Source organism: Artibeus jamaicensis, unplaced genomic scaffold (assembly GCF_021234435.1).
Source record: "Artibeus jamaicensis isolate MK-2021 breed Jamaican fruit bat unplaced genomic scaffold, CSHL_Jam_final contig_387, whole genome shotgun sequence".
In the NCBI taxonomy this organism is placed as follows: domain Eukaryota; kingdom Metazoa; phylum Chordata; class Mammalia; order Chiroptera; family Phyllostomidae; genus Artibeus; species Artibeus jamaicensis.
In genome coordinates, this window is record NW_026521812.1 from 5,502,716 (window position 1) to 5,516,788 (window position 14,073).

Here is a 14,073-nt window from a genome sequence, read left to right on the forward strand (position 1 = left end):
AGTCCCAGTTTCCTTTCCATTACTACTGATTTCCTGTGCATTTCCCTTCATTTCAATTAGTTTAGCTTCCATATGTTCCTCTAATTTGTGACTAAAATCAACCAGTTCTGTGAGCATCCTGATCGCCAGTGTTTTGAACTGTGCATCGAAAGTTTGGCTATTTCTTCATTGCTTAGATTTATCTGCTCTGGGGCTCTGAGTTGTTCTTGAGCCATGTTTTGATCTGTTCATGCCTGTTACCTATGAGGAGTGGAGCCTTAGGTGTTCACCAGGGTGGGGCCACCCAGGTTGCTGGTTTGTGATGCTGTATGTGGGGGCGGGGTCAAAGAGGGACAATGGCGGTCCCCTCTGCCACTTCCTGCCACTGGTGCCTGCATGGTCCATCTCACTGCTCGCTCCTTCACCGGTTTATCTGCGCGTGAATGTGTGACTGTGGTCAGCCCTCAGTGAGTCTGCTGCCTTGCACCCTCAGTGGGTCCACCCGCTTCTCCACACCTGGGATCCGCCCACAGCTGCTGGCGCACCTGGGTCATGCACCCGGGTTGGTCCGGTGGATCTTTCCTGCCTGACCCTGCCCTGCTGCTGGCTCTGCCCCTCTTACCGGTTTGGCTGAAGGGTTCGTTGTTGTCAGACTTCCACGTAGTTCAATTTTCTGTGGTTTGGCTGCGTTTTTTTTGCTAAAACTTTGTTGTTTTTAAACTTGGCTGTGTGAGAAGGCGTGATGCTTCCACCTACACCTCGATCTTGGCGGGAGTACAATACAATTTTTTAACCATCTTTTCCCATAATAATTTATCAAACACCCTTTTATGTTTAGTATTCTTCAAAAACATTTGCTTTAATTGCTACAGAGAAGTCTTTTATGTGGTTACAAATAATTTTAAAATAATTTTTTATTGATTCTTTTCTTTAGAGGGAGGGAGGAAGAGAGAGAGAAAGAAAGAGGAAGGGGGAAAAACCCCATCGATTTGGTGTTCTACTTGTTTATACATTTATTGGTCAATCCTTGTATGTGCCCTGACCAGGGACCAAACCCGCAACCTTGGTGTCTAACGGGACAGTGCTCTAACCAACTGAGCTACTTGGCCAATGCTGGCTATAACTGATATTTTTAGCCAGTTCCACATCGTTGGGCATGGAAGTTATTTGCAGTATCTTAGTATATAAGATATATCTTAGTATATATCTTTGCACTTACCCATAATTACATTTTTGTTAAATAAACTTGCTGAATAGAGAATTGTTGAGTCCAGGGATGCAAAAATTGCAATGTCTTAACTGTATTTATTACAAAATGGGCACTTTAAGAATTGACTTTATGGTTTCTAAAAGGCAAAGATTCTATTGAGTGTGATTCTCAAACTTCAGGTGTCCCTAAGGGCCACACTGGGTACGGATGAGCGACACCTGGTACTGAGTGAACGGGAGCCAAATGTTAGTGTGCACGGAAGTACGTGTGTGTGTGTGGAGGGGACTGGAGCGGACCACAGCGCATCTCGGGTGCCGCTGCTTTCACCAATTTCTCTAACATGAGAGTGCAGGCTGGTATGGCGGCTCTTGAAAATTTTTTGAGAGGGGCTGGAAATTCAGATTTTCATGTCTAGTCTTTCAGCTGCAAAGCATTGACTCAAACTTCAAATACTCTGCCAGTCAGAGAGTGTTCATCTGTGGGCCTCTAAGCGGAGCTCAGTTCTAGAAGAGCTGTGCTCTTCTTCAGGTGGTAAGCGGTGTGGTAGAATTACACGCCTATGTCCACAGCATGTGTGACGGAGTTGAGGGAAACCCACTGAGATCCTAACATTTGGGTCTTAGCCTGATTTGTTAAGTAATCGCAAATGGTTTTAGTTACGTATTTGGAAAAGAAAAATGTACCCAAACCATTCAAGCATGTTGTTGTGAGTGGCACTCAAATTCTGCCTTTCCATGAGCAGAGGGGCCCTGATGCACAGTGGAAGCACCACGGACACAGGACAGGTGTCAGGGCATCGCTGCCAAGCGTCCTGCACAGCGTGCATGGTTAGAGGGGGACTGACTCTTCTCATGTTCATTTCAAGTTTGGATTTGTAGTAAGTTCCTTAACAATAGGGTAACTCCAGTGTTGATGTCAAAAATATGGATTTTTATTTTCTTTTTGCTTCTCCTCAGCCTTATCCACAGCATTGCTACCAGAGTGATAAAACTTGCTCACGCAAAGTCCACTGTGGCCTTGGCCCCAGCCCTAGTGGAAACATATAGTCGTTTATTGGTCTACATGGAAATAGAGTCTTTGGGCATCAAAGGATTTATCAGTAAGTTGGGCCTTCTGGTGTTTATAACCACTAACCCACTCATTAATTTAACAAGTAGTCTTCTAGGTGCTGGGGATGCGGCAGTATACAGAAGTCACTGCCGTCGCAGAGTTACCTGCGAATGAGGGAGACAGACAAAAAATAAATAAATGAAATTGGAATGCGTCAGGTGATAAGTCTTACAGAGAAAAATAAAATTCAAAAGAGGGATATAGTCAGGGGAGTGAGTTGCATTTTATGTAAAGTTATGGTAAGAAAAGGGTGTTGCACTTGGGGCGCCGTGAGCAGGACAGACATAGTCACTGCCTTAATGCAAGTATCTCAATCCTGTTTGCCTCTTTGGCTGGTTTGCCTTGGGACAGCAGTGGGCACTGAGTCTGACTGGAAATACAGAAGTTTTCCTGCGTTGCAGAAGTCAGCTGATAATGTTTGTTAGTTATTACAGAGTTCTGAATAATAAGTACTTTCTTAAGTGGAAGTGTTCTACTGATTCTTGGTAATTCTAACTTTCACCACTACAATATAATTTTAATTTTAACCATAGTTACTGTTCTTATCTGATAATTGAGAGATGAATGAAACTTTCTTGGGAGGGAAAGGAATGGAGCATGTGTGATGCAGTTTGTGTGTTAAAAAGTGATCCTCTGGCTTCAGAACGTTGGGAACATTAACTCATTTATGTTAGTTAAAATAACATAAAATAATTTAAACATATAAAGAATTTTAAAAGAACTGAGGAATGAGAAAGGTTAGAATAATTTTTTCCTGTCTTGTCTCTTATTTTTCCATGTGAACTTGAGGATCAGTTGTCAAATTCCTGGGAAGTGGGGAAGCAAACTTGATATTATAAGGATGATCTTGATTTTTTTCTTACAGTTAAAGTAGAAATTATAGAGAAAATGTGGGAAATATGTGCACATACATAAGCCCCTGTGTGTGTGTTCACAATCAAATCTTTACATAGATTTTACTCATTGTGACTTTTCTTTAAATCTCTTTCAATACACAGCTTTTACTCACCCATGTCTTAAATTATCTTGTTACTCAAGGTCAGCTTTTGCCAACTGTTTTCAAGTCTCATGCCTGGGGGATCTTACACACGCTGCTCGAGATGTTCAGCTACCGGATGCACCACATCCAGCCTCATTACAGAGTTCAGCTCCTGAGTCATCTTCATACTTTGGCCGCAGTTGCCCAAACGAACCAGAACCAGCTCCATCTCTGGTGAGCTCATTGGAGACTGTCTTTCTTTAAGATTTGTCAGAAACTTTGTTGGAGATGGGAACTGAAACCTTTGCCTTACACTATTTTTATTCACTTGTCATAAAACTCCTTTGCTTCTGGAGTGTATTATTTCTAGTATAGAATGAATAGAGTCCAGCTTTTTAAACAGAAGTTTGTTGAGATAGTTGAGTCCTTCCCTTGGAATCTTTGGACTGAGATTAAGTACTTCCAAAGCCTTTGACATTATGTTCTAACTCAGCCCTTTTAAACTTTCATGTGTGGATTTCTTTTGTGTGCCCTGATAGAGAATCACACCCACAAGCTTGGCGTATCAGGACAATGTTCTAACCAACTAAGCTATCTGGCCAGAGCTAACTTAGCCCTTTAGAAAGAATACTGGATTTACTTCACATTATGGTTCAAGTATCAGTATTGTCATTTTGATTTTGTTCTCAGTAAAAATGTATTTAAAAAAATAATGTAAATTTTGAAATGCTCTTTATCCCGGTGAAATTTTTTAGTCCTGTGGGCAACAAGTTATCTTTTTCCAATGTGCAAAAGGTGGTTTTCACTACAAAATTTGCCACTTCAGGTTTTTTAAAACAAATTAAGCAAAGCTCAATTCACACAAAAGAGGCTTGCCTTCTTTTTTAATCAACGAAGGGAAGTTCACAGTTGCATGTTGTCCCCTTGTAATTAACTTAGAATTGCATTTAATTCCGTGATTCTGAACTGTACATGCAAGTTAGCTTTTTCACGTCTCCTTCTGCCCTCCCACCTTTCAGCGTTGAGAGCACTGCGCTTCGGCTCATAACAGCACTAGGCAGCTCGGAGGTGCAGCCACAGTTCACACGCTTCCTCAGCGACCCCAAAACAGTGCTGTCTGCCGAGTCCGAAGAGCTGAACCGAGCCTTGATACTGACGTTAGCCCGAGCAACTCATGTGACAGGTACGGTGGATCCACCACCACGAACAAAAGCAGCTGAATCAGAGTGTGCTGGGTCTCTGCTGTTATCAAGGGGACAGCATACTGAAAAGATACTTTTCATTTGTCCAAGAAAAAACAGCTGTTCTGATAGCTTCACCATTTCAGTCATTAATATAAGGTTCTTTTGTGCAACGTCATTTTAACTAAGTTGAACATCAGTTTTCAGCCATTTTTCAATAGTGGTTCTGAGCTTTTTGCCCTCAGGACCACTTTACACTCTTAAAAAGAATAATTGAGGGGGCAGAAGGTGGGGCATTTCAGGTAGAAGGAACCCGGGGGAGACCCAGGGGAAATAAAGATCGCAGTGGTTCCGAGAGAAGGCTCACTTGGCCGGACTAGAGCAAGCAAAGTGCAGATCCAGCACAAAAATATTTAGGCGGGGCGGAGCAAAAGTAGGCTTGCAGTTGTTCATGCATACAAGAACGCCGTGATTAATCAGTTACAGGAATAAACTGTCTTGGGTACTCACAACTGTAAACCTAACGTTGCCACATCCCGTGTTGCTCATTCCCTGGCGCTGTCAGGCCTCTGACTGCGGTCACCTTCACGGGGAGGCCTTTCGGAGCCCCTCATCTACAGAAGAGGCCCCTGCCACCAGAGCTCTTTCATCCCTCTTCTGCCCGTTCGGTAGTTGCTGTTTCTTCACAGAACCTGTCACCACCTGGCACTGCACATTTTACTCGTTTCTCTAGGAGAAGAGGCGGGGACCAGGCTATGAGGGCCTGTGGGCCATTTAAAATTGGGGTTTTGGTCTAAGAGCAGTGATTATGCCACGGCTTTTTTCTCTTTCTTTTTCTGAGATACAATTTGCCTGCCATGAAATTCACTCTTTTGAAGATTTAATTTATTTCTTTTTAGAGAAAAAGGGAGGGAGGGAGAAAGGGAGAGAAACATCAGTGTGAGAGAGAAACATGGACTGGCCACCTCTTGCACACCCCAGCTGGGGACCTGGCCCACAACCCATGTGCCCTGAGCAGGAATCAAACCAACAACCTCTGGTTTGTAGGCTGACATACAATCCACTGAATCACACCAGCCAGGACAAAATTCGCCCTTTTGAAGTGTAAAATTCAGTTTGGAGTTACAAGGTTGTACAGTTATCACCATTATCTAATTCAGAACACTTTCGTGGCCCTCAGTAAACCCAGATTCCCCTTAGCAGTCATTTCTCACTCTTCCTTTCCTCCCAGTTCCAGGGAAACACTGATCTACTTTGTCTCCACGTATTTGCCTGTTCTGGACATTTCATAAAAAATGTGGGGAAAAAATTAAAATTCCCAAAGATTTTCTGTCTGTATGCATTATAGCTCTTGATACTGACTTCACTGTATATTGAAATAGAAGCTTTTTAAGTATTTATTTGATTCGTTTAAAGTAACAATAATAAACCAATACATGTTAACATAAATGACATATTTTTATGAAAAATAAACTCTATAGTCTCCAAAACAAAGCTTCAGTCAGAAGAGGTGCCACGGTTTTACATTTTTTGCATCTCTCTTTAATATCTGATTTAAAGAAAGATTGCTGGATTCTCATATTCACTTCTATATTTCATCTATTGCAATATGTTGTTTTAGTAGATGTAAGTGGATAAAATATGGTGTCACACAGAGAAGTTGGAAAGGAGTATTTTAATAGCCTGTTAGGTAATTGTGCATGTTTTTCGATGTCACACAAAATTGGACAAGTTTCTTAAACATTAGTTGCTACATGGAATCCAAAATCTTGTCAGTGAGCATTTTGCACTCTGTGACTTTATAATCTATGGGTCTGTTTTGTACATTTAATAGTTTTTTTAAATCCATGTATTTTGTAACTTTATGGGTTGATTTTTTGAAAAATAGTGGTTCACTGTGTTATATAAATCTTATCAATGTTGACGCATTTCCTTATACAGTATCATAAGGTTACATTTGTTACTATCACTACAGATTTCATGAGAAAAGTCTTCAAGTTTTGGAAAGCTGTCAGTCTCGTGGTAGTGGATAGAAGTTTTCCAGAATTCTGATTTTCATCTGAAAGGTCATATTTATCCCTGGTGAAAGATGCAGTCATTTGTTTTTCTTGAAGTGACAGGCTTACTTTGCTAATTTTCAAAAGAAATGTCTTCCTGATACCCAAGTTTTCTGTCAGATGTTCTTTCAAGTAAAACTGGAATTCCATAGAGAAAAAAAGAACTGGATATTCTTCCTCAAAATTAAGGTTTTGGGTTTTTTTTTTATCTTTTGGATTTAACGCAGTGATGCTGGTAGAAGCCAGTTTGCTGGGGTGCGAGGTCTCGGACTGATGAGAGGAGTGCTGCCCACTTCACGCCAAGCCCTGAACGCTTTTACAGAGCAGTCAACATTTGACATGCAAAAAAAGCTGCATTAACTGAATACTCAATTACACAAGTAGTTTTCCTGAAAATACCCTTCATACTTCGGTGTATAGCTGGAACGTTTCAGGCATACTTCCATTTTATCACACAGAATATTTTAAAAGGTACACTTAAGGCCCAAGGCAGAATCCTTTTTCTCCACTACTTCATTATGGATATTCTTAACTGAAATTGGCACTTCTTTTCACTGAGAACGTGTGGTGGTGAAGATGGCAGTGGCTGTTGGTACAGTTCGGTGCCAGGGGTTTGTTCTGAGAGCCGGCAGCTGTAGCCACCGTCAGCGTGCCTGTCAATGCAGTAGAAAGGCCATTAGTGTCCTAGTCGTAGTGTTTTATAGCCTTGACTTGATTTGTGAAAGGATATTAGGACCACAGGGTCTACAGACCACATTTTGAGAGCAGCTCTTTTAAAGAAGTAGCTATTGAATTTAATAATCTAAGTTGCATTTGTGTAAATAAATAAATCTCTTTGATTTAGGGACATACTTGTAGTCTATAGCTGTTTCAACCACCAGAAAGGATACTTTTTAAATTCTACTTTCTTCTGTCCTCGTGGCTCTGAAGAGCGCTTGTATCTCATTGTCAGAATGGACTAAGTGGGCCGTCGTGGACCTGCACAAAAAGTGTATCGCTGGTGCTCTGCACACTTAGGAAGATTCCAGTTGGCTTTGGTCTTTTTTTCACTCACTGTGTTCGCATTTACCAGTGTGGTGATTCCTATCTTTCAAACTTAGGTCCTAAGCTGAATATTACTAGTAAATGCACTGTAGTGAGATTCTGTGAGTGAAAGATGACAGATTACAGGTATGATCATTTCTGTGTGGATTACATCTACTTGTTTGTGTTTAGATTTTTTTACAGGCTCAGATTCAATCCAGGGGACTTGGTGTAAAGACATACTTCAGACCATCATGAGTTTCACTCCTCATAATTGGGCTTCACATACTCTTAGCTGTTTTCCAGGACCACTACAGGTAAGTTGGTCTTGAATGACATAGTGAATATATATATATTGAATCATTCTTCCCATTTACAGTGCTATTCTAGAGAATTTGTTTTATTGATATCCAAAGTAAGTTAGCTTTTATTTATTTATTGGTCTTTGCTATTCCAAAATCTTGGGTTGTTCCTTGTTCTATTTTAGGAACTATATGTCTCCAAAATTTTAATTAGAATGGCTCCCTTTTACTAGTTAATTCTTGTGAGAATGAACACATTACCTGAAAAGTTCTTTCTTTCTCATAGAACTGAAATGGAAAGAAATATAATTTAATGGAACTTCACAGAATATACCTATGCTACACTTCAGTGCATTTTTTTAAAAATCGCACAGAGAGGAAAACAATGAACTTGACTCTTATAATATAAGAAAACCTTAATCATCTACTTTTCAGAGAAAACATCAGGCATAATGGACATCTGTCTTCTGTAACATCTAGTAGGGCTAGAGCAGTAGATCTCACACTCACTAAAATCTCCCGGAGGGCTTGTTTAGATACAAATTGCTGCTGGTGCCGATGGCCTGGGGTCCTACTTGGAGAACCACTGAGCTAGTGTAATGGGTTTTTCCTTACAGACATACTAAAATATGTAAACAAAGGGCACATAAATTTCCTTTTCTTTTTTAAAATATTTTATTTATTTATTTTTAGAGAGAGGGGAAAGGAGGGAGAGAGAGAGAGAAAGATTGGTATGTGAGAGAAACGTTGATCTGCTGACTCTTACACACCCCAACTTCAGACCTGGCCCAAAACCCAGGCCTGTGCCCTGACTGGAAATTGAACCAGCAGCCTTTTGGTTTGCAGGCCAGTGCTTAATCCACTGAGCCACACCCGCCAAGGCTGAATTTCTTATTCCTTTTTTTTTTTAAAAGGTGAGCAGAAGTATCAACAGATGATTAAAGAAACTTTGCATTCAAGCTTGCGTGGAATTTCTGTTTAGGAAATCTAGGAATCTTGATGATAATATAGTCAAGCCTGTGTATTTCCAAATATAGAAATCCAGGCTTTGATTGCTGAGTGGCTTGGGGTCACTGATAATTTATTGGTGTCAGGATCGAGTCTAAAACAGGTTTCTTGACTCTATAGCCAGGGCTCTTTTTATTACATCCATTGAAGTAAATTTCTGATTTTCCTTTTAGGCATTCTTCAAACAGAATAATGTACCTCAGGAAAGTCGTTTTAATCTGAAAAAAAATGTGGAGGAGGAGTATCGGAAGTGGAAGTCAATGAGCAATGAAAATAACATCATTACCCACTTTTCTAATCAAGGCTCTCCTCTCTTTCTTTGTCTTCTCTGGAAAATGCTCTTGGAAACAGATCATATTAATCAGATTGGCTATAGGTAAGTCAGAAACCTAGATGTGCATTCCATTGGGCAGCCCGTTATACCGTACAGCAACTTGTATTCTCTGCTTTCCAGAGTGCTAGAAAGAATTGGAGCCAGAGCCTTAGTAGCCCATGTGAGAACATTCGCAGATTTCCTGGTATATGAGTTCTCTACATCAGCTGGGGGTCAGCAACTCAACAAATGCATTGAAATTCTTAATGACATGGTATGGAAGTACAACATTGTTACATTGGACAGATTAATTCTTTGCTTGGTAAGAATATGTTTATTTAAGAATAAGATTCTAAGCTGTCTATGCTCTTTTGGATCAAGGTGTGTGATTAAGGGATCTTGTGCTGATCTCCTCTATATTGCTTCTAAGGATTTAATAAATTTATACTATGACCAAGCACTGCTATCACTTCCCTAAGGAACTAGATTCTCTAGGGAACAAATTTCTTTATTCATTCATTTAATTCATTCACAGACCATACCTACTATGTTCTATGCACAGAAGGTATAGAGTAAATAAGACAGACATGATCCTGACCTTGTGATACTCTATCAGTACAAGCAGTTGAGACTCTGAACTGATTCTCAAAGTCTCCCACCAGCATCAGGAATTAGTAAGTCACTGAATTTCTTTGCAGAGAGCTGATACCATTTCTATGTAATTTTGTAGCCACAGCCACGACTGCGTGTTCCTCAGAACCACCCAGTAGTCCCCAAAAGGTTTTTTATCCTGACTTTGATGTCTATTTCAGGCAAAAAATTAAGAAAAAGACAATGGATCAGGATGGTCAATGCTACATTTTTAAAATACTATAGTGGTAATATTTGGGGTGGCTTAGTTGGTTAACATTAATTAATCTCTTAGCTATAGAGCAGGGGTGTCAAACTCATTTTCACCGGGGGCCACATCAGCCTCGCAGTCGCCTTCAAAGAGCCAAATGTAATTTTAGGACTGTATGAACATACTGCTCCTTAACAGTTAAGCGAGAGCTCAGCGATGCCACTGGGTAGAAACCAGGTGCCAGGCCAGATAGAACAAGGTGGAGGGCGGGATTCGGCCCACGAGCCGTGTGTTTGCCCCCTGTGGCATAGATGTAAAAGATGGTTACTCTCCACTAGGGTAAGTAATGCAAATCTATAAATCAATAAAACAAAAGGATAAAATGGAGGTATCGAGAGATTTTTCTTATTCAGAGTTAGACTGTCAAGTGGCAATGCCACGCTTTTGTACAGGTTAGGTATTTTCATACACTTTTCTGTTCTCCAAAGGCCATGCGCAGTCACGAAGGAAACGAAGCCCAAGTTTGTTACTTCATAATTCAGTTGCTGTTACTCAAACCCAATGATTTTAGAAACCGCGTGAGTGACTTTGTGAAGGAAAATTCCCCAGAGCACTGGCTACAGAACGACTGGCACACCAAGCACATGAATTATCACAAGGTACTAGTTCAAATCTGTGCTTCGGTTAATCCTTTTTCAGCCATACTTAGGTAGCTGGCTGTTGATTTGCCTCTTTCCTCTGTGGTTCTACTGTTTTCTCTCTGGTCTCTAAACTTTTTCAGGGTTTTAGAGTATCTCTAAAGTTATGAATAAACTAAAAATTATAGTTTTTGTAGACATGGGTACTTATAGTACAAAATGAAGAGAATTATTGCAAATCCTTTCATCTCTTTTGATGTATCTTTGGGATAAGAGATTTTTGCCAAGTAAAGGACTCTAGTTTTCACTGTAGGAGTAAACACGGTTTCATGTTCTTTTAAAAACAGCAAGCTTATTTAGCTCTATTTTTTAAGAGAATAAAAAAATATGCCCTAAACATTTACTATTTCCTCACTTCCACAGAAATATCCAGAGAAGCTGTATTTTGAGGGCCTGGCGGAGCAGGTCGATCCTCCTGTGCAGATCCAGTCCCCCTATCTGCCCATCTATTTTGGAAATGTGTGTCTCCGATTTCTTCCAGTATTTGATATAGTAATCCACAGATTTTTAGAGTTGCTGCCAGTATCCAAATCACTGGAGACTCTACTAGATCACCTAGGAGGCTTATATAAATTTCACGGTGAGATTTTTCAAATTTTAACCCCATCTAATAGCTTTATAGACAAACTGGGCTGAGCGCAGGCATATGGGAGTAGTGGTTCTGAAGATTTTGTTTTAATTATTTTTAAATAAAAGTGTTTTGAGGGGAAATGTATGCATTGATACCACAAAGTATAAAACAGACAATGTAAAAATATGATAGGTAATCATAGCAAATGTATTAAATAGCAAAAAAAGTCATATGTAAGAAATGCCTTATTTTATATCATGTGTGATTAACTGCCAAATTAGTAAAGAAGGAGAAAATTATGTGTTCACAACAGGTTGGTCTTTCTGTGAACAAATTGGATCTTGTCCGGCTTCTTGGATGAATAGGGTTTTACCTGTGGTATACATGAATTATATAAACAGAAAGAAGAAAAAAACATACTAGTCAGAAAAAATCCTTTGAAAAACTCATGAGGGTATTAAAAACAAGACCTTGTGAAAACAGTAACCTTAGTGAGCCAAATGGAAAATTCATTTTATTGTGCCTGACAGATCACCTTAATTCCCTGACCAAGAAGTTGTGATTTTATAACTTGCAGATAATCAAGAATCAACTAGAAATTATTGAGTAAGATAATAACATGGAAAGAATAAATGGAAAAGATTTATTTTAGATAAATCCTGTTGTAGTTGGCAGCATGTCTTGGATGGAGGAAGCCATTTTAACAACTTATGTCAAACAGTTCGGGTGTGTGAGTAGGATCCAAACGTGTATGATGGCATTAGAAATAAGAAAGTAGGGACGGATAGCCAAGGAAGAGGGAATGGAGGGATGGGGCTGGGTTGGCTGGTTATGGGGAGAATATCAAAAGAAAGAAATTAAAGACAACTTCAAAGTTTTAAATTTGGTATGGAGAGTGCTAGACACAGAATAGTGGATGTCCCAGAGCAACCACTATGGGGACAAAGCGTATTTATCTAGGGTTGGGGGCAGGGGACAGTTCTTTTTAGTCCTGGATCTAAGGTGTTTTCCTCTAATGCAGAAGCTTGAATCATCGTTTAGTACTAGAGAATAGGTATGAAGTTAAAGTGAGCATGCCTTTAAAAACATTCTTCATTTGGATTAGGTGATATCAGCACATGGTGCAGGAGGGTACACAGTAAAACATCCCATTCCTGTCATCTAGCAAGGAATTTTCGAGTCATTTTTGCAGGGTAAATTTCCAGGAGTACAATTGCTACCTCAGAGTGTAATGAATATTCTTAAATGCAAGATATGTGTATTATTGGAAGCCTTCTGCCTTGTGTTAAAATGAAAATATTCATAACCTTCTGCAATTACTCAGCACGTAAAATAGTTTCATAACCTGAGCTGTGTTTTAGTAACCTCGAAAGTAGAGCGTGAGTTTTTCACAGTTGTCAGTAACCAGATGAGCATTGTGGTGACCTGTTTTCTTGGCAGATCGTCCAGTGACTTATTTGTATAATACCCTGCACTATTATGAAAAGCACCTGAGAGAGCGCACGTTTCTCAAACGAAAGCTTGTCCATGCAATCATCGGCTCGCTCAAGGATAATCGACCGCAGGGCTGGTGTCTCAGCGACACTTACCTGAAATGTGCGATGAACGCACGAGAAGACAATCCCTGGGTCCCAGATGACACCTACTATTGCAGATTGATTGGCAGACTAGTAGATAATATCCTTTTTATTGTGATTTTTCCAGATTTTTTAGAAATAATTGTACGTAGTATTTGTGAGAACATAGGTGTATTCTCTTTTCAAGGTAATTGTTTATATATTCTAAGACTTCAAAGTTCTTAAAGATCATTTCTGTTTTTACTTTTGGAAAGATTTTGAAATCTTAAATCAGCAGCATCATGCCAGATGGCAGAAATTCCTCCCATTAAATATTTAAAAACAGGTCTTACAAGATTTGTTTTAAAAAAATCCTATTTCTAAATAAGTGAACTATGTGTTGTAGTACATGCCTCTCTTTGCTACTGGAGAACATAGAATTTTGTTGCTTTAATCATTGAATTTTTAAAATGTTAATAGATAATAAAACTTTTCTCTCTTTTTTAGTAAAAAATGCTGCTATATTGATATTTTTATTTCTTGATATTGATTTCATGTTTTAAGTTATCAGCACACTATACTTAATATGCCTATACACCATGCTACTGTTTACCAGACAGAGCAATTTTATAGAAATGTACATGATTTATTTGCCTACATGAAGGGATTCATTTCCTGAAGTAAAAGAATAACTTATTATAAAGTAACTTCCTGTTTAACTCTCCTATTCCTGTTAAAAGAAATAGTATCATGTCACAGTTATAAGAGCCCACCTGTCTAAGACCGGTCATCTGTATCTTGTGGTCAAGCTCATGGTTGCAGTCAATGCCTTTGTCATGTCAAGCTGGGGGTTTATAATCAGATAAATTGTTAATCATATGAGATGTTTACATGTGAACATTGAAAACTGTAAAACATTATACAAGTGTGAGCCATTAATCTCAAAATAATCAAATAGTTATTACTTTAATCATTTGCACCGATGGCTGGCAAATCTCCTGGTCCATTTCCAAACTGTGACTGGAGATTCAATGAGTTTCCCAATCCAGCTGCCCACGCGCTGCATGTTACTTGTGTGGAGCTCATGGCCCTAGCTGTTTCAGGCAAAGAAGTCGGAAATGCTCTTCTAAATGTTGTGCTGAAAAGGTGTGTATCCTGTTGTATGAAATAAGATTCATTGTTTATTTGTAAAGAGAATGATATGTTATTTGGAGCTGTTAGGCAAATCTGTTGTTCCAAGGCCAA

General features: G+C 39.4%; 1 protein-coding gene across 3 annotated transcripts in view; it reads left to right on the top strand.

The window, feature by feature from the left end:
- Positions 1-14,073, top strand: part of MED23 (mediator complex subunit 23) — a 48,891-nt gene that overhangs the window by 24,738 nt on the left and 10,080 nt on the right. For all 3 annotated transcript variants that reach the window (XM_053664762.1, XM_053664763.1, XM_053664764.1), the window contains 10 exons: positions 2,146-2,288; positions 3,338-3,512; positions 4,298-4,461; positions 7,732-7,856; positions 9,023-9,225; positions 9,304-9,484; positions 10,492-10,662; positions 11,065-11,281; positions 12,713-12,949; positions 13,809-13,974. In XM_053664762.1, coding sequence (XP_053520737.1) covers positions 2,146-2,288; positions 3,338-3,512; positions 4,298-4,461; positions 7,732-7,856; positions 9,023-9,225; positions 9,304-9,484; positions 10,492-10,662; positions 11,065-11,281; positions 12,713-12,949; positions 13,809-13,974 — 1,782 coding nt within the window. The remainder of the gene's footprint in view (positions 1-2,145; positions 2,289-3,337; positions 3,513-4,297; positions 4,462-7,731; positions 7,857-9,022; positions 9,226-9,303; positions 9,485-10,491; positions 10,663-11,064; positions 11,282-12,712; positions 12,950-13,808; positions 13,975-14,073) is intronic.